Genomic DNA, 19,750 nt, shown 5'->3' on the forward strand with positions numbered 1-19,750 from the left:
GCGTTCGGTGACGTCACGCGGCCGCTCGCTCCCCCGGGAGCACAACAAGAGTCACGCTCGCGGCCGCCGGGGCGAGGGGAGGCGCTTGGTGGTTCCTGCCAATCAGCGGCTGCTCCGCGCGCCGGCCCCGCCCCTCGCTGCGTCGCGCGGCCCCGCGCGGCCCGTCCCCGCTCGCGCGGCCCGTCGCGGTCCGAGGATGCGGGAGGCGCCCGCGCTGCCCCGCGGCCCCGCCGCCCCCGCCGCGCCCGCCCCCGGGCCCGTGCCCGTCCCCGGCTTCCTCGCCAAGCTCTGGGCCTTGCTGGAGGACCCGGACAGCGACGACGTCATCTGCTGGAGCAGGGTGAGTAGGCGCCCGGGCCTGGCCCGGGGAGGCCCGCGCGGACGGCTCGAGGGTGGTGGGGACGCCGGGCCGGGGCTGCGGAGCCCTGCGGGCAGGCGGCGGCGGAGGGTCCCCGGCTGCCCGGAGCGCCCCGGCCCTGCCTCCCCGCTTCGCTTGCGGTGGTGCTGGCGGGGCAGCCCCGCGGCGCGGACCGGCGTGCGCGGGACCGCGCCCGGGCTTCTGCTTTGCCCCCGCAACCTCCCGCGTGCCACGGGGCTGGTGCAGCGGGGCATCCCCGGGGGGCAGTCGCGAGTTGCCGGTCAGCAGCTCCGGGTGATGAAAGGACGCTGTCAGGAGCCATTAACTGTCCATTTACCTTTCGGAGCGGAGACAGATGTACCCCACGGGCACAGGGCACGGACACAACTACCAGACACCCCAGACACGCACTGTGTTTATTTTTGTTCCCTGTCATTTTAAAACCGTAGGATTTTTCTCCACCTTTTCCCAGCCGTTTGCCCTTTACAAAGGCAAAGACGAAAAAAATACAGTATTTTTGTTCTTCTCATGAACAACATAAAAGTGATGCAGAAAGCTCTCTGGTTTCCAGGAAGTTTGATCTTGAACATGTAATAAATCTGGCACTGCTGGTGTCACACTTACCCCTGGTCACCGCTGGGTTGTGTTGTCTGAACTTTCGGTAACTCGGCAACGTTATGTGGTTATTTTTAGTGATGACATAGCACGTACAATGGAAGAATCTTGTCAGGAGCTGGGCAGACTGATGAAGGGAGATGAAATCTCTTTAGTGGCATGAATTCCACTGGGCTTGTGCAATGCTTATGTTTCCTGGGGACAAAGAGTGCCGGTTTTTTAGAACAGTTTTGCTTTGGGTTAAGATCAATGTGTCAGGGCTTTAAGAAAATTCCCTGTTCAGTGGAAGTGTTCCGTGTAATTGTGTCCTTGAATTCAAACTTTTTAGACCATTCCCAAGTACTCAGAAGTGTTCCCACAGACAGTTGACTTGGCAATGTCTTTTACCCTTTTCTGGTATCAGAACAGTCTCTGCTGATTTATGGTCTTCACTTAAGAGCAACACCTTAGAAAAGCTGTGCTTATTAACTAACTGTTACTCCTGCTTATTTCCTAGAATGGCGAGAATTTCTGCATTCTGGATGAGCAGAGGTTTGCCAAGGAGCTGCTCCCCAAGTACTTCAAACACAACAATATCTCCAGCTTCATACGGCAGCTCAACATGTGTAAGCATCAGTGGTTCCTACGCATTCTGTCTGCCAAGTTCATAGCTACTTGGCTTCAGTTTGGATTTCTTTAAACAAGCAAATGGACTTGGCAAGTCTTTCATCCCTGAAAACCTGAGCTCTGCCCTTGAGTTTGCTTTGCAAAAGAAAAGACTGATGGAAGAACTTGGTTTAGTGTCTGGTTTTTGTGTTTTAGCTCCAAGTCCTTTTGAGTAACAGCTGTAAGAATATGTGCTGGTGCCTAAAGGTAGTGTGAGGTTGCCTGAGCTCCAGTGTTGCTCTTGCAGCAAACATATGTGTACCCAGGGGATAGGAGGCTGTGTGTATACCCATACACCTAGAATCTGGAAAAAAATTGCCTGGATTTTGGGGCTGCCACTGCTCTTGCCTGTTTTGCTGTGTTGGAACTAGATCAGTCCCACTGATGGGCCGAGCTGGACTACGTTTCTCATTATGTTTTCTTTGCTCAACTTGTGAGCATCATGTAAGCAGCATTGTGTAGCATATGTACAGCGTGGCCAGGCAGAGGGGTGCAATGAGGGTGGCTCAGGGGCACAGTGCTGCATGCAGGGCTGCAGCAACCAGCAGGAATAACTCCTGAAGCTTCTGGGACCAGTGGAGGGATCAACAGCACAGGGAGGTGCTGCCTCAATTAGAATTTCATTCAGACTGACTGGGAGGAGCTTTCTGTCCTTGCCCAGTAGGTTTGCCTGATCTCTGTAGCCGATGCCTGTATAGGATTTATGTAGACATGAGAGAAGGCACATCTGTTTAGTCTCTGGACAGAGGGTAGGTGCTGCTGTTTGTGTCATGTGCTTGTGTTTATGAGATCCATCACTTGAGTGACAGAGGATAATCCAAAGAAACAATTGTCTCTTCCCTTGTAGCCAGGATAAATGGAAAAAATACAAATATTCCTATGAAGGTGTACAATGTAGTGGCAGCCTCCTTTTACTGCTGGACCTATTCTGGCTGTCTAATAATAGTTGGAGTGCATTAATTGTGTTAAAACCTTGACTGAGGAGAGGTGGATTGGCCTGTCAGCTGAATCATGCATCCACCCTGTGGCGTTTGAGCAGTGATGGAAATAGAACTGGCAATATCTTACTTTGTGCAGACAGTCTAGTATGAAGAAGGTGCTCTGCTGCAAGTGTTTGCATAGGCAGGCAGGGAGCTAACTTCTCTGCCTTGCTTTATTCTGCAGACCATGGTAGTACATGACAGCATTTGTTTTGATGTGTAGTTGTCAGGGGTAAAAGGGAAACTTTAGCATTCTTCTGCATCCACTGGGACATGATTCTATTCAAGATGTCATAGTAAATCTCATTTCTAACTGTTGTGAAGGTTTGTACGTGGCTGGGATCGTTTGGCCATGCTGTCTTGCCCACGGACACACAGTGGCCTCTGCTGTGCAGCTGCATGTGCAGCCTGCAGGCAGTGGTACTCTGGACATATTCTCTAGCTGTGAGGATCAGAGAAGTGAAATCGTTGAGCACCAAGAAAGGCTACTTTGGCTGTTTTTCATAGTTTCTGCTCCCAGTAACTGTAGTGCAGTGGGTGTTTTGGTAGCACTGGACTTTTCTTTAACTGTATGTATTCAGAATCAGCTCTCAACTGGAAGAAATGCCTTTGTTGATTCCTCTCCACAGATGGTTTCAGGAAGGTGATTGCTCTGGAGAATGGTATCATCACAGCAGAGAAAAGTTCAGTCATTGAGTTCCAGCACCCTTTCTTCAAGCAAGGGAAGGCACATTTACTGGAAAACATCAAGCGCAAGGTATAGTCCAGGCACATATTTACTTCACTTGGTTACGAAAGTGGCTTATCAGGAGCACGTATGGGTGTTTAAAACACAGCCAGCAAGTACCATGGGAACCAAGGAAACTCCCTCACAATGCCAGGCTGGTGCTTGGCTGGGCCTCCTTGTGCCAGTGCTTAGACAAAACCTGCTCTGCTGTTGGTCGTGAACTGGGGTAGGACCATGTTCTGCATCGTCATCAAACCACAGCCCTTCTCCACAGAGTTCCTATCCCTGATTGCAGCTTAGCATGGTCTGCAGTTCTGTCAGCATCTTTAACTCAGAGAAGGGCACAAAGTGAAAGAAGCAAAAGAAAATACATTCCCATTTGGCACTCATTGAAAATCACCAAGGTCATCACTAACTGGTTCATTTGGATGAGTTTGCATAAATCATATTGCTCCTCCAAAACTATGTTGCCACTAAACTACATCCTTATGAGCACTTTCTGCTTTTCTTTTGGACGTTCAGTTTCTGCACAGATACTTATCCTCTGTTGGCACATTACAGCCCATAATATCCTGAGGAAGAGAGTATCGTGATACATCATGTTGACATTTGAACAGCAGAATCTTTTCTTTAGGCTGTTGTCAGGTGTGGCTGCATCGCCCAGGGTAATAAAAGCCCAGGGTAGGCTGGAGAGGCACAATTCTGTTTGGATTGATTGTTCAGTGAGCTGCCCCTGCTTGGAGGCAGAATCGATGCAGTGGCACTGGCTCAGGCTGTGCTCCCCCCGCTGCTGTGACCAGCGTGTCCCAGCGTGTGCGCCTGGCCGGGCAGGTGCACGGTGACGTAAGGTGTGGCACCATGTGTCCCAGGGGTGGTGCACTGGGTGGAGTGTTCTAGATGGAAAGACAAAAAGCTCTGCTCAGTGCCAAGGACATTCATATGAAGTGTTGAATAGGTTGATGAAAGATATTCTTTGTTGCACAGGAAATGTTAGCGATTTTTTTGCAAAACAGTCATTCATTTTCTTGCTCTTTTACTGCCTGGAATGGGGCCATGTTCCAGTATTGGCTGTAAACTGTATTTCAAGCCTCTGTCAGGACTGCAGGTTTGAATGCGGGACTTGCTTTCCTTGTTCTCTTTCACTTTTAGCTCTGCTGGTATGCAGAGACCCTGTGTGTCTTCACAGAATACCAGAATGGTTTGGGTTGGAAGGTACCTTAGAGTTCATCTCATTCCACCCACTGCCATGGGCAGAGACACCTCCCACTAGACCAGGATGCTCCAAGCCCCGTCCAACCAGGGATGGGATAGCCAAGTTTCTCTGGGCAGCCTTTGCCAGTGCCTCAGCACCCAAGGACTGGACACCCTTAGCCAGTTGGGGACTGTGAAGAGCTTGTATTTGAGCTTCTCCTTGTACTTGGGCAGAATTTAGATTGGGCCTTTTTTTTTTGGAGGCTAGCTGGCTGCATTTGAAATTTCCACCCACTTCCTGCAACTTTTGGTTGTCTTCCCGCAGAGAGGTGGTGTGCTGAAGAGAAATCAGACAGCCAAGAATTCCATTTGGGATGCACCCTGTGTACATTAGCATAAATTATTAACTGTAACAAACAGCAAAGCATCTAGACTGCAGACAGGGAGGACAACTGTCAGACCATTCAATCCATCCTTTGCACCATGGGATCATGTCAAGAAAGTAGTTAGTCATGTCTGAGAAGTGCTTGCACAACAGCTGTGTTCTGTTCCAGCACAAAGGGATGGGATGTTGGTTCGTACCACCATAGGTTCGTTTCTGACTATCCCATTCCCCTTTGGATGACAAGATGTGTGAGCCAACCTGCACAGAAGTTATCTCAGACCTTAGCAGGCCAATCCCACATTGGTGCTTTCACCTCCCCCTTGGAATCCAAGAGATGCTTTCACATTCCCTTGGAATTTACCAGAGTACCAAGAAAACTCCCAGCAGTCTGTAGGTTGGGAGGGATACCTGGTACAACTCCATGTGGCTCCATTATAGTCAGTACTTGGCAAAATGATGTTCAAAATTATGCCCACAAAACCTGGATGTGTCATTCAGACAAGTGCATGTGATGCATTATAGACCTGTCTTTTTCAAAACCCTGAATTGTGTTGCAGCCAACAGTGCTCCTGCTGCAGAGACAGTTGCTGAAGGAAATGGAAAATGTTTAATACAGAAATGCAGGAAGGAGATGGTGAGCTTTTTGCTCTCGGATGGCTTTTCCACCATCGTTTGAAGTAGCAGCATTCACAGATTCTGCTGTGAGTAGAAGAGCAGTTTGGACTCGTCTTTGTGCAGACAAGTCTCCATAACTTTGGAATGTCACTGAGCAGAGAGATAGTAGAGGAAACACCAGCAGGGGAATCTGCAATTCAGCTGGTGTGGGATAAATTTTCTGACTGAGTAGGATGCATCTAACTAGACACCTTTATCTCCTGGTACCTTAATGGAAATTTGTTAGTCCTTTGCTGGCAGATTTACCCACATCTAGAAGGAATATGATCACCTTGTTCTTCCACTATCAGCTGTGGTGTTTTTTTGGCTGGTGTTTGCTCTGTGACACTAGAGGGCAAGCTGTCACCAGGCCTGACTGAGAACCCCCAGGGAAAGCCCTTTGCAGTCAGTGGTTTTTATTGTGACTTACAGTCATGAATCTACTGTCTCCAGGTACAAAGTGCTAATGTCATGTTTTCATTGGCATCTTGGTTTTTTTATACAGTGCAGCCTGTCCTAAGGATTGTCATCTGCAGCAGCTGTGGTGTTTTGTGCCATGTAAGAATTGCAGTCTTACCTGGTCTTTTAATGGGGCTCGGTCCTGCTCTGCAGACTGACTGCACTCTCCCTGCAGCAAGGAGTATGCACTGTTTGTAGTAAAGCATGTGTACTCATTCTAGGTGTCTGCAGTGAGAACTGAGGATATCAAGGTCTGCACAGAGGATTTGCACAAAGTCCTGTCTGAAGTGCAGGAGATGAGAGAGCAGCAGAACAACATGGATGTCAGGCTGGCTAACATGAAGAGGTAGACTCGGCTGTTTCGGGGTGCTTATGCATTGAATGTTGCTTATATCTGATGGAGATTGGCTAAATATGGGTTTCATGTGAACTGGAAACAGGTGAAGCTATATTTTTTCCTAAGAATGCCCATTCCACCCCACACAACATTCTGAATCTTGTTTGTTTTTGTAATTCAGTTACAGACTGGAAATTTAGACTGGGAGTTTGTTGACTGTCTTGAGATTTCACTCTGGTTGCCAGCACCTGTAGTAGTTCTTTAGGTCAATAAAAGCATTTCATTTTTTGAATACAGTCAGGGTTAGATGCAGTGAGGGACAATTGGTGTTTTGTTTTCTTCCTTATTGGAAGTGGACTTTACACATCCTCATCTCTGTTCTCTCAGATCCCCTTCATATAGGCACTGGTAATTCATTCAGGTCATTGGTATACCAGCAGATATCAAACAGAGTTCAGGAGATACCTTTCTCTCTGTGTTCTCTAAAAAACAAAAAACCAACCAATCCCCTTGAACACTACTTTTAGATCTGTCCCAAGGCTGTCAGTGTTTGGAAACAGGCTGAGTGTAACACAAAGTCCTTATTCAACAGCTTTGAGGCTTTGAAGGAATACCTCAGGTCAAGATTATTGGTGGAGCAGCAGAGGATGAGGGTGTCTTTACTGAGTGTTTGATGCTGCCTGATTGAAAATGGAGTTAAGTTAACCCAGAGTTTATACTAGTGGATCAGATTAACTGAGGGTTAGTTATCCACAGAGGGAATGTTGCCATTGGTTCTGCAAGTTACTCTAAAGGTTTGAAAGCTGTAAAACTAGAGCATATAAAGTAAACTCTGTTCATCCTCTGTCTTCTGATTTATTCTGCATTGCAGAGAAAATAAGGCCCTGTGGAAAGAAGTGGCAGTTCTAAGGCAGAAGCACAGTCAACAACAGAAGCTGCTGTCTAAGGTACCATTGCAGCATCTTCAGTGCTACCATCCTTATTCCTGCCTCTGTGATACTTCATGGCATTCTTTGCTTATGTAGAATGACAAATGACACAGAGCTGAACAGGCTGTATTAATACAGCATAAAGAAAATGTTCTCAGTTCCTGAGTGTCCCAGAAGTAGCACAGTAAAAAACCACAAGTAAAGCACTAAGGAAAAGTCATAGTAGGATGTCAGTGTGTGGAGACAGTGCATGGTAACAGGAGCCCAGACCTTGAGAGATTGCAGGCACATGGAATGGAGTCCGTGAAAGATCTTGGACCAGGATACACTTAGACCACTTGAGAAGTGAACTTGGAACCCAGAAATTGTAGGAGCTTGCACGCTGGAAAAAATCTTCTCTGGTTTATCCCTCAGCTGTTTCTGATCTGGAATCCTCCAGTGACTTGTGCTGTTATATTGCATTTCAAAAAAAAAGCCAACTGTGCAAGTGGGATAATTTTTCTATGCAGTTTGTAACTCTTGCTTTGTTCTTTAAGATATAACTGCAAATGGATTTTTAAAATACCTGTTAATTTCTGTCACATAACTGTATAATTTCATAGTAAAATCTGAATTAAGAATTTAATGTTAGGATTGCTATGCTGACCACTTGGTTTTGGTTTTCTTTTGTTTTTCCTTTTTAGATTCTTCAATTTATACTCAGTTTGATGCGAGGAAATTATATTGTTGGGGTCAAAAGAAAAAGGTAATTACTTGATAGGTCCCAGATCAGTGTCAGATGTAAATTATAGGGATAAATCAGTTTTTGTTGTGTGACAGATATTTTTATCATTTGTATATTCAAACTTGAGGAAGCTGATGGAAGTTCAGTCAAGCACAAAATAAGTATTTCCTCCTATCACTAAAATGGGTGGGAAGAGTATATTCTATACATTTTCAATTCCAAAGGGCACAGTTATCCAAAGTGGTAAATCTCCAAATGTGCATGCGTAACTGACTTCTTCCAAACCACAGTGTGTGTGTAGTGCAGGCTGCCTGCAGTACCCTTCCTGACACACATTCCCAAAAGCCTCCCAAAAGTGTCTTGGAGGGAAAGAATGATAACCATTACTGCCTGTATTTGGCACTGCTGCAGCTCTTCTTTCTGGAAGTCAGGATGTACTAAAGCTGTGCTTTGTCTCAGGTCTCTCACAGATGCTACGGGTGCTTCACCCTCCAAGTACAGTCGTCAGTATGTCCGCATCCCTGTGGAGAGTGGCCAAGCTGTAAGTCTCCCCTGGGATAGAGGCAGTGGGTTGGACAGGATGATACACAGTGATATCAGTCTTCCTTATGGCTACAAATACCCTAACCTTGTAATCAATGTGCTCCCTTTTGTAATGGGCAATGGACAGCTTTAGAGCATCACTCTGGCTGTAAAATCATGCAAATCAGTGCAACTGGTCACAGATGAAATGTGAACAGGAAAGAGAAGCTGCAAGGAGAATGGGGCTTCAGTATGGAAAAAGAAAAGGTCAGAGCCTGTGGTTTACTCATTCTGTGCTGTATCTGCAGATGGCTTTTTCTGAACATAGTGCAGATGAAGAGGATGGAAATGGTACAGGTCTGATAATCCGAGATATCACTGACACCCTGGAAAATGCCACCAATGGCCTCCTTGCTGTGGCACACACAAGTGGCAGAGCCAGGTATGTCCAAAGTATATGAAATATTTATGCCTGGGTTAATTGGGTAGTTATAGTAATGTTGGTGATCCATATGGATTCTGGGAAACAGTGTCTCTCTGAATGTCCGTTTGTGCATGACAGGCCTGTTGTACGCTGTCCTTCTACAGCAGGTAGCATTGGCTATTGTCAGAGCTCATGTCTCTTCAGGAGTCCCTGGAAGCCTGTCAGGCTGATGGACATTTCAGGTTTAATTTATCAAGGCTTTTCTGTGTGTTCAAAAAATAAGCACATACTTGACTTTTTGACTGAACAGGGACATGAGTGCATATATTGGTTTCTGATAATCCAAAATATATGTAGATTGCTAACAAACAAATCAAGATGTATAGTTTTATCTCCAGTTTCAATACTGCTCTCACTAAGCATATCCTAGGGAAGGCATTCTCTGTATAGTAGTAAAGCTGATTATAGTAAAGCTTCTGGTTTGGAAGGTAAAACAAATATTTGTTAGCCAGAAGCTTGTTTTGTTTAGTAAGTACAGTTTGTACTTCACTGTGCCTCCTTCTGAGAGCTCCTATGTGCAGGCCTTCGTGTGCAACAACAGGCTCATTGCTCAGTTGCTCCATCTCTCTTCCCTTCTTCTTTCACATCTAATTCTGTTAACCAGTCAGTAAAGACTTCCATTTTGTTGTTGTTAAACATTCTGTCTTAACTGTCTGTCTGCCTTGTTTCAGATTTTAGTGAAAACCCATTTCGTTGTTAATAGCCAGAATGAAATATGGACTAATTTGGAGTATTTTCTTTCCAGAGTCTGTCTTTTAGGAGTTTCCCTCCTGCCTAAATCCTATATACTATATTGCTGCTTTTTGCCTGGGAATAAGAGGTGTTTTGCTCTCATACATGGTCTCTGTATAAGCTGTAGTGAGAGATTCTTAATCTGCCACTTTGCTGCTTTTTCTAAAGACCAGTTTGTTACTTGAACCCTTGACTGGCCTAGTCTTATTAAGATTTGGGATACTAAACCTGAAATGAATAGTAATGCAGTTGATAAATTCTCCTGTGTGTTGTTTCTCTTTGGGTCACATTTTAGAGAGCCACAGGCAGCTCTGGATCCTGGCTTACCTCTTTGTCAAGTATCACAGCCAAGTGAGTTAAATTGTGCAGAACCTGTCCCATCAGTTCCTATAAACGATGTCAGCAAATCTGGCGAAACAGGCACAGCTGCTGTGGAGCTCCACACTGCACAGCCAAATGCTCCAGAGGACCCCGTGTCAGTAATTGACTCCATCTTGAATGAGAACAACTCTGGAAACCAAAATGATCCTTTGCTGGACAGGTATTAACTTGTTTCTGAAAAGCATTATGCTGTTGTCACCTTGTGGGATCCTGTCGGAGTTCTGGAGGGTGCGTTGTTTGACAGAACATATGGAATTAGCTTTTGATTTGTCATTGATGAAGTGAATTCTCTGCACCTTTGTTACCAGGGCTTGAAAAAGCCACATTTTGGCATCACACATTGAAAAAGGGTAAGTGTCCCTGTCACCTTTATGGTAACAGGTGTGCCTGAGTGCTGGTGCGTCCGTCAGTGTGTCCCATCAGCCCACTGCTGGCACTGCTAGGTGCTGCCAAGCAGGAGGTGAAGAGCACTAATCTCGGGCAGGCATTGTGGGCACTTTATTCCTGGGACCTGGATGTGGATTGTCCTGGTGGTCATCTCACTGTTCCTTTCCTTCTCTTCCCCTCATTTGTGCAAAGCTGTTTCCCGTGTGCCCTGTCAGATCACACAGCCCTGGATCAGGGGTGCAGGCTGTGGGTTCCCACTCCGTGGTGGCTGCGTGAGCAGTTCCCAGCTCCACTCCAGTCCCTGAGCTTTGCCAGCGCCGTCAGTGTGGCTGCGAGAGCTGTATCGAGGACAAAGCTTTAACCCTTGCTCCTACAGCTCTTCTGCTGTGGTCAGTGGCGGGTAGGAGGGTCTGGGGTGGTGTCCCAGCACTCGTATGGTCTGAAGGCCCTGCTGTATCTTCTCTCCTGGGCACTGCAGGATGTGGGGCAGTGCCTTGGAACTGCCCATTCCTCAGCGCTGGGAATTCAGTACAGGAGCACCTCATGGCATAGCAAGATACGCAGTGTGGCCACTGTGCCTGCTGCTGCCTTTCCAGGTTCTTCACTGTCCCTCATGTCTTGCCCACTGTCCTTGGAAACATGTCCAATTTGGCAACAAGCCGATGTTTCAGAGTAGGTAGAGTTCCTTCAGGCCCAGATTATTTCCAGCCCTTCGCTTATCATTTATTGTCCCAGGGGAAAGCCATCGGACCTTTGTTTAAACAGGTACTGGTGTACAGGCTGGGGTCTGAGAACATTGACCAGATACTAAAATGAGGGAAGGAGTAGGTATGGAAGGAGGAACTGCTTTTTGACCTGATAGCTGTAGTTGTGCTTGCTGTTCAGGTAGTGTTCCTTGTACCTATACCTCAGAGTGAAAGGTGATACAGGAATGCAGTTTCATCCATTTGGCTATTCTGGATTGTAGGCAACCTGCCTTGTGGGGCAAGAGGAGGCCCTGCCTGCCACCTGTGCCTTACAGTACTATGTAATTTTGTCTTTTTAGAGAAGAAATTCAGGATTTTCTGAACTGCATCGATGCCAGCCTTGAAGAGCTCCAAGCAATGCTGTCAGGGAAGCAGTACAACTTTGGTGCTGAAGCATTCAGTGATGTGAGTGTCTTCTCGCTATTTCTGATTTCTGAGAAATACTGCTCAGGTTGCATCATGAAATGTCACTAGTTTATTCCATGTTGTAATGGGTAAGAGGGGGCAACATCTTGAAAAGCAAATAGTTACAAATAGAATGATTCATAGGTACTCACAATGTACAAGGTAATACTGGGAGCCTTTCCCAGATCATAAAGGATTTCTGTTCTACAGAACCGAAGCGGGCGGGGGGGGGGGGGAAGAAGGAAAAAAATTGCCTCAATTCTCCTTCTCAAACCTCAATCACATATCATCACATCCTGACTGTGTGTTTGATTCAACTGGATGATATGGAGTGAAATTTAGCTGTATTCCCAGAATCACTGGGAAATAGGGTAACCTTTTCTCCTCTTGTGACCTCAGTTTACTGCCACAGGTTGAAGCTCCCAGCTGAAGGCCCATGGAGGAGCCACTATCCCCATGCTTCAGTGGAAGGAGCAGCACCCTGGGTCCTGCAGTTCTTTGAGGAGCCCTCTGCAATTTTATTTCAAGAACTTTATTAGTTGACATGTGGTCTGGTTTTATTTTCAGACATTTAATCCTGAGCTGCCAGCCCTGGATATGAGCTTGATGGAAACTCCCCCTGGTATGGAAAATGTAAGAGTAAGATTTACTTCTGTGGTGGGGAGGGTGAATGTGATGCTGGGAGTTGAATCTTGCTTGATGTACCTCAAGGGTGGGAACGGGGTTGGTGGCACAGGGTGACACTGGTGGTTCATCGCATCCAGCTGACTTCAGGGTTTCAATTATCAGTGTTGGCATGTCGGAATTTAAGAGGGATCTCAAGATAATTTCCAGTCCTACATTCCTAGTGCAGTCATACACTTGGAATGCCTGTCTGAAGACTGGAGGAAAAGTACTAAATGAAAATTGTAATGCAATACACTGTAGTTGTTCTGAACGTGGTTGTATGGGATTTCCTCAGAAGATACACAGAAATTCAGCATAAACTTACTTCTCTTGGTCCAGTTCCTAAAATTGATTCATACTATTAAAAAAAAACCCTTGCAAGTGCTATTTTTGTTGTAGTCCTGAAAAAATATTTAAACTAGGATTTCTCAGTCAGAAGAGCTTAGACTACAACTGATGTAAAATGCAGCTGCATTTAAGCAGTGCCTGCAAAATTTAATTACATGATGAAATCATGTTTAACTGTTACCCCAACAAGACCGATTATAGTAAAGCTTCTGGTTTGGAAGGTAAAACAAATATTTGTTAGCCAGAAGCTTGTTTTGTTTAGTAAGTACAGTTTGTACTTCACTGTGCCTCCTTCTGAGAGCTCCTGTGTGCAGGCCTTCGTGTGCAACAACAGGCTCATTGCTCAGTTGCTCCATCTCTCTTCCCTTCTCCTTTCACATCTAATTCTGTTAACCAGTCAGTAAAGACTTCCATTTTGTTGTTGTTAAACATTCTGTCTTAACTGTCTGTCTGCCTTGTTTCAGATGGCAAACTTGGCAGAGAGCACTGAAGGTCTGGGAGCAAGTGAGAGGGAAACTTCAGGAAGCAAAGGTGGGCAGAAAGGAGCACGGAGCACTGAGCACTGTGGCAGCTCCACACTCTTTGAAAACTGTATATTGAAATGGAATTGTTGTAGCCTGTAATATCTCCTTCTTTGGTCTGGGCTTAAGCTTTTTGTGAAGACTGTGACAATTCACTGATCTTGAAGCTGTGCCTCAGTCTTAACAGGCCCATCCTGTTTTTCAGATAGAAAAAACCCATCCTGGTTTTTCACACAGAAAACATGGGTCCCATCCTGTGTCCTTTTTCACATGGAAACGTGACACGAGTGCCACAGTGGGGAGCAGAACCGCCAATGTCCTTGTGGCAGTATCTCCTGCACAGGCCATGATCCCCCCCAAAGGCAGTGCTGCTCAGGTTACCACTGCAGTGCTGCCATTGCATGCTGTGAGAGTCAGGGGCTTGCAGTGGGCTTCAGGCACTGATGTTTCCAGGTACAGGGGCTTTGGCTTCACTCTGACAGCCATGGGTGTAGGGTTTGTCCCAGCCCAGCCTGGGCTTTCCTGTAGTACACCAAGTTTGAAGCAACCTTTCCAGATTTCCTTGCCTTGAATAAGAGCCTTCAGTTGGTGAAACAGTTTTAACTGTTTGTTTTTCCCTCAGATATGCAGCTGATCCAGTACAGGGCCAACCCTCTGCTTTCCTTATTTGAAGAGCTGCCTTCGGGTGAAGCTGCAGGGAAGGTGGACGGTCAGAAAGACTTTCTCCTGCCTTCCCTGGAGGAGAAACCTGCTCTCCAGCCTCCAGCAGCCAGTGAAACCGTTGTGCCACTTGCAGCTCCAGCAAGCCAGGCCGAGCCTCTGGACGCTCTGGGAATGGGTGATCCGCCGCTCCTCCCAGAAGATGGGAATGGAGAATATAAACTGTTTCCACTCCTGCTTCTCAGTCCTGTTGCTAACTTCATAGATGAGGCTTCTGAAATAGAAATTTCTTGAACTCATAGAACATCTGTAACTGGCTTAGTGCTGTGGAATAACCACCAAAGGAGTGGAGCAGTAAAAAGTGTGAGCTTGGTCCTCACCTGCTTCCTGGGGACCCTGTTCTGCACAGACAAAGGGAAGTTCTCTTGCTGCAAGCAGGGAGCACATCTGGGAGAACTGAGCACAAGCTCAACAACAACAAGAGCTGGTGGAGTGAGGGCACCAGACAGAGGGGAAGAACAACAACCCTGTAAACATACCACTGTATTCCATAACTTTTTATCCAATATTCTTATTGCAAGAGGAAATCTGTTTGTATCCTGTTTGTAAAGTTTGGCTGGGTTTTTTTGTTGGGGGGTAGTGTTTGTTTTTATTAGCTGGATAGTAATGTGGTGTGTAATATTTTGAACCTGGGTTTTACTCTTTGGAGAGCCTGCTTCAATAGGTGGCTTGCCTACTGTTTGGAATTGGTTTTAAATTTTGTTTTTCATTTGAGATTTCTTTTTTTGATAGTTACTGGCTACAGTTGTTTGCATCTGCTTAGATCACTTTCGTACTCCTAGATTTGCTCCTAGGTATAGGGGACATTTTTCCTATGGAAAATGACATTTTAACTGTGGAGTATTATTTTTTAACATGCTAGCACACATCCATTGCCCCGGATTGTAGGAGTTGTGGTAGGAAGTGCTTGCCCCCCTGTGTAGCGCTGATTTCTCATGCACATTGCATGGCAGTTCCGGGGTAACCTGCCCCCAGTTCACAGGTCATGTGTCCTTGGAGATGGTCAATGGGACTGATTCATGTTTAGCAAAGGCCAGCAGCTGCCCCTAAAATGAGAAGGGGAGCCCTGGGGTGCCTTGCACTGACACGGTGTCACATTAAGGTATCTCTGTGCTGGTAGCAGCTATTGTTCCCTGCCCCTGGATGGACACCGGGCTTCACGCTGCAATTTCTGCCTGTGGAATCTTAAAGCCAAATTAACCAGATGCATCTGAGTCTTTTGACAACGAATTACATATGCTAGTGTCTGCTTCGTCAAAAAGTCTTTTCCCAGAGTTTCTTTTGGCACTGTTTCCCAGGTTTTCTCTGAGTAGCTGTACTGTGGAGCCCAGCCTCAGTGTCAGTAGAGCAGCAAGTTCTGTGCTAGTACCAAGCATGTCATAGCTTTGCCAGCCCACTCAAACCTGCCACGTGCTGAAGTGACAGCAAACTGCTGGGGCTGCAAGAGGCCTGGATGCAGGTAGAAACCCCCTTGGATAGTATCACCTGATACTCCTACCAGCACAGTTACTTCAAATTTTTTTCCAGTTTTAGGAATTCAGGCTACCTACAAGCTTTGTTCTCTCTAATGTTCCTGAACTAGTAAGTGCTGAGCTCTTTTATACTCAAGAATCCAAGGTAGATATTCTGAAGCCTGCTAGATAATGCATGTTACCTGTGCTGGCCTGACTTTGTTGGATTTGTGCTTCACTGTCAAATCTCTTGAGTTACAAAGGAAGGTCCTGCTCCTGAGCGTGTAACATCTTCAGTGTCATTTTATTTCTGTGCTTCTGTACCTGTTCTTACCTTGTGACCCTTCTCATTTCCATCCTTTGAATTGCCTTTTGTCAAGTTTGTCTTATTCAAGCCTTCACAGTCTTTCTTTTGCTGACTTCTTGAGGCCAAGGGCTGAATAGTCTCAAGTTTTCATGAGCTGAAGGGAGAGGGGGAGGTGAGCATGTTGTATCTGTCCCAGGTCAGGTTTGGTTTAATTCCTTCCCAAAGGCCACAGTTTTGCTGAGAGTGAGACCAGTGAAAACCAGACTTTCCTGGTGTGCTGTTTGACAGCACCATGCAGACAACAGAGTTCTTTGGGAGGTTGATCTGCACCTCTGACTCCCTGCACAGGTTGGACTGTAATTGCTGTTATGGATTAGTGTTATGTTCCTCTGTCACAGAGTCCTCTCCCCTCAGTGCAGCTCACTGTCAGATACTGGGTCTGAGTGCATCATGGGTTTTTAATACACCTTCTCTCTTAAGAAGTTAAGAAACCAAGGCTTAAAAAAATTGCAAGAAAAAAAGAGTTTGTGCATCTGTGTGTCTGGTTTATGTACTGGTCTGGGAAAAGTATTTATGCAACTTTCTTAAGAAAGATTGCAGGAAAGACTGAATAGCAAGAAAAACCCACATGCTGAAGTAATTAAACTCAAGAATTGCAAAAGCATTACTGTGTTTCTTGTACATTCTTTGTGTGTGTTCCTGTATGTGCCAATGTTTCCCAAACCTGTTACTGATTTTTTCAGAATTAAGAGTTTTCTTGCTCCTGGGGTGTGGTCTCATGACACAGCTGCTGCTGGTTCAGGAATAACTAGGATGATGAGGAAAGCCTAGTGTCTGTTTCCAGAGCCCAGAAGGGCACCTGGGACTGGTTTTTTCAAACGGGATGATGTGAAAGTTCAAAATGCCATGTGTGCTGAAAAATAACCAGATGTTGTGCACCTTTGCATGTTCTCCATAGCCTTCAGTAGGCAAGGCCCTCAGCTCCCTAAGTCATGGATTGAAGTACTTACTGGAGATAATAGAAGGAAACAGGGATCAGCCCAGACTCTCTGTAGCATCAGGCAGACCCCAGATCCAGACACGGCACCCTGTGCAGACCCTGCCTGGGGTAACTGATACTGGGGGCATTACAGTTTGTGTGGGATTTTCCTAGAAGTAAGGAAGTGTGCATCATTTCCACTGCCAAGAAAAAGGATCTTTATACAGAACACGCTGCTCTGCTTCAGGATGAGGATAAGGACACAGCAGTGGGATTGGCACGTGGAGCTATGGACAGACTCCTCTGCTATGACAAGCTGGCTGAATCTGTCTGCAGTGCAGTGCACCTCCAGCGCAGTGCAGCTGCTGCCCAGCCTGTGCCCGAGGGCCAGCAGCCAGGCAGTGGTCGCCAGTCCCCATGTGCCAGGCTGGGTGGGGGCACTGCTGCAGCCTGATGCATCACCAGTTTGTCACCCATGACCACAGGGGCCTCACTGTAGCAGCAGCTTCCTTCCTTCTCCCCATGGCTGCTGCACTGGCTCCTTGCCTTTATCGTTCTGTGTCTGGGGAGGAAAGATTGCTCTTCCTTATCGTTCACGTGCTGGGAATTCACAGACCACTCCCAGGCGTGGCGAGTGCAGACTGAGAAAGTGCCAAGTGCCCTTCTCAGATCTACTTTTGCACTGTTCCAACCCAGCCCTCCCCACACCAACCATCGGATCCCTGCCACCAGTTCGTATCTCCTGTGTGCTTGCTAACAGAGCTTTCCAGAATATGAGAAAAACTGATTTTGCTCTGTCTCTCCTGGGCTGTGTGATGCCACCTCATCCATCCATGCTCAGAATGTTTCGCTGTCTCCTAAAACAAGATTGTTGTTTTGAAAAGTAGTATCATGATATTACAGATACCCAAAGCAGAAGTAAGGGGCTGCTGCCACAGTCACCTTAGGTACAGATGCCTGGTCCTGCATTGTATAAAGGACAAGACTTTTCCTGCCACTGTTCCAAATCAAATGGGTAAATGTAAATATGTGAATAAATATCTACACATCTTTTTTAGTCACACAGTTTGAGTTTCAGCTTCCTGGTTGGTCCAGATCCTGCTAGTGATACATTCCTGTTGTGTTTTCAACCCAGTCAGCAATCAAATCCCATGCAGCCACTCACTCACTCTCCCACCAGTGGGATTGTGGAGACAACTGGAAGGGCAAAAGCCAGAAAACTTGTGGGTTGAGATAAAGACAGATCAATAGAAAGCAAAAGCTGGCACATAAGTAAGGAAAAACAAAGGATTCATTCACTGCTTCCCATGGGCAGACAGGTGTTCAGCCACCTCCAGGAGAGCAGGGCCCCATCACGTGTAATGGTGACCTGGAAAGACAAACACCATCACTCCACATATTCCCCCCCCCTTCCTCCTTCTTCCCCCCCCCCCCCAGCTTTATATACTGAGTACAATGGCATGTGGTATGGTCAGTTGGGGTCACCTGTCCTGGCTGTGTCTCCTCCCAATCTCCCATGTGCTCCCAGCCCAGTCACCACCGTGGCCATGAGAAAAGCAGAAAAGGCCTTGGCTCTATGTAAACACTGATTAGCAATAACAAAATCATCTCTATATTGTCAACCTTGTGTTCAGCACAAATGCAAAACATAACCCCATATTAGCCACTGTGAAGACAATTAATTCTACCCCAGCCAAAACCAGCACAGTTTCCTTTTGACTTATTTCAAGACCATGTAGGCTTCTGCCCTCCTCCTGCAAGCTCTGTTCCCTGAGAAGGAGTTTCAATGACTCAACCTTAACGTGGTCTTTTCCTCCCTTGAACCAAGAAGTACGTGAACACTTAAGCCCCCACAGCAGCTTTTCCTGCTTCTCCCTATCCCAATGGCTGCAGGTTGGAGTGGCATCTCATGGGAAATTTCTGATGAAGGAACACAGGGCCACAAGGGAGGATTCCACTGTACCACTGCAGACCCAAACCGTGTCTCACTATCACTACAGCACAGCTGTGTCCAGACCAGGGACTGGGATTTGGTTGGCTGCATTGAATTAGTCTGATTACTTGTATTTGAGGACAGGATGTTGAATTTGAGTGTAACAACAGCAAAGGCTCATTTCAATTCAGCTGAATGCAAGTAAGCAGAAGAGATTCTTTCATTGGAGCAGAAGAAAAATTGAGAGCTGTAGAAGACAGCAAAAGGCAGTAAAATACCTTGAAAGGGATATTTCAATAGAAAACAGATACTTCTCTTAGACAGGGCAAGTGCTCAATTACTGAATTATAGAGATTAACTAAAACATTTAATTAATAATACATCATTTCAGTTAAGAAACCATGATTTTATGGTCTCAAAGATTTTCTACATTGACAAGTTCTTCTTTTTGTCTTGGCGCATCTCCATGTTCACCTGTTTCCAAAGCAGTCAAAAGGCGCTGCAAGTATGTATGGCCCCAATCAGGGCTTGTAATTGAAAGCAATTAACCAATTAAACCAAGCAGCTAAATTGCTCTGTGAAAAGGGAAGATCCCTCTGTGAGACGCAGTAGGATTGGTGGTCTAGGTGTTTGCAGTTCTTGGGAAATTTTTGGGTTTAGATTTGTATACCTGAATTCCTCATCTCTTAAATGTGGTACAGTGATATAGAATATTTCAGTTGGAAAGGGCCTACAATAATCATCTGTCCCACACTGGTAATGTAAAAATTTAAGGTGTTTCATGAACTTAAAACATAGTGATGGGTGTTACAGAAGCTGGTGAGAAAGTGAATTGTGAGGACCAGGATGGTTCAGCTCTTTATGAATTCTCTTTCAGGCCTCCATGTGTATAATTGTGTGTTAAAGTTCATTCATCAGAAAACAACACAAGGAGGAAAAAAGAAATTATTGCTTAGGAATCAAAAGAAATAAAGGAAAAAATTTAAAAAACAGAAGGGGGGGGAAGCATACTCAGCAGAAAATACAAAATAGAGTCGAAGTAATTTTTTAACTTTCCTCTTCGCACCAGGGTTTCCGCTCTGCCACACCTCTGACAGTGGTCACTGAGACACTTGTTTTCTGATAAAGAGGAAGGAAAAACCACCAGCTGTTGTCCTGGATGCT

General features: G+C 46.0%; 1 protein-coding gene across 1 annotated transcript; it reads left to right on the forward strand.

Moving 5' to 3' along the window:
• Positions 1-168: 168 nt before the first annotated feature.
• Positions 169-16,341, forward strand: LOC138110359 (heat shock factor protein 3-like). Its single transcript, XM_069015126.1, has 13 exons — positions 169-340; positions 1,470-1,578; positions 3,228-3,355; positions 6,236-6,360; positions 7,223-7,298; positions 7,964-8,025; positions 8,464-8,545; positions 8,835-8,968; positions 10,038-10,283; positions 11,556-11,661; positions 12,229-12,294; positions 13,140-13,206; positions 13,819-16,341. Exons 1-13 carry the CDS (start codon positions 197-199, stop codon positions 14,148-14,150), a joined length of 1,677 nt encoding a protein of 558 aa, XP_068871227.1. The 5' UTR covers positions 169-196; the 3' UTR covers positions 14,151-16,341.
• The last annotated feature ends 3,409 nt before the right edge of the window (positions 16,342-19,750 follow it).

The sequence above is a fragment of the Aphelocoma coerulescens genome, chromosome 4A (genome assembly GCF_041296385.1).
Source record: "Aphelocoma coerulescens isolate FSJ_1873_10779 chromosome 4A, UR_Acoe_1.0, whole genome shotgun sequence".
In the NCBI taxonomy this organism is placed as follows: Eukaryota; Metazoa; Chordata; class Aves; order Passeriformes; family Corvidae; genus Aphelocoma; species Aphelocoma coerulescens.

Coding starts and splice junctions, on each gene's coding strand:
- LOC138110359 (XM_069015126.1), top strand. CDS start 197: ATGCGGGAGGCGCCCGCGCTGCCCCGCGGCCCCGCCGCCCCCGCCGCG. Junction 8,546..8,834: donor CTGTGGAGAGTGGCCAAGCT/GTAAGTCTCCCC, acceptor CTGTATCTGCAG/ATGGCTTTTTCTGAACATAG. Junction 12,295..13,139: donor CTCCCCCTGGTATGGAAAAT/GTAAGAGTAAGA, acceptor GCCTTGTTTCAG/ATGGCAAACTTGGCAGAGAG.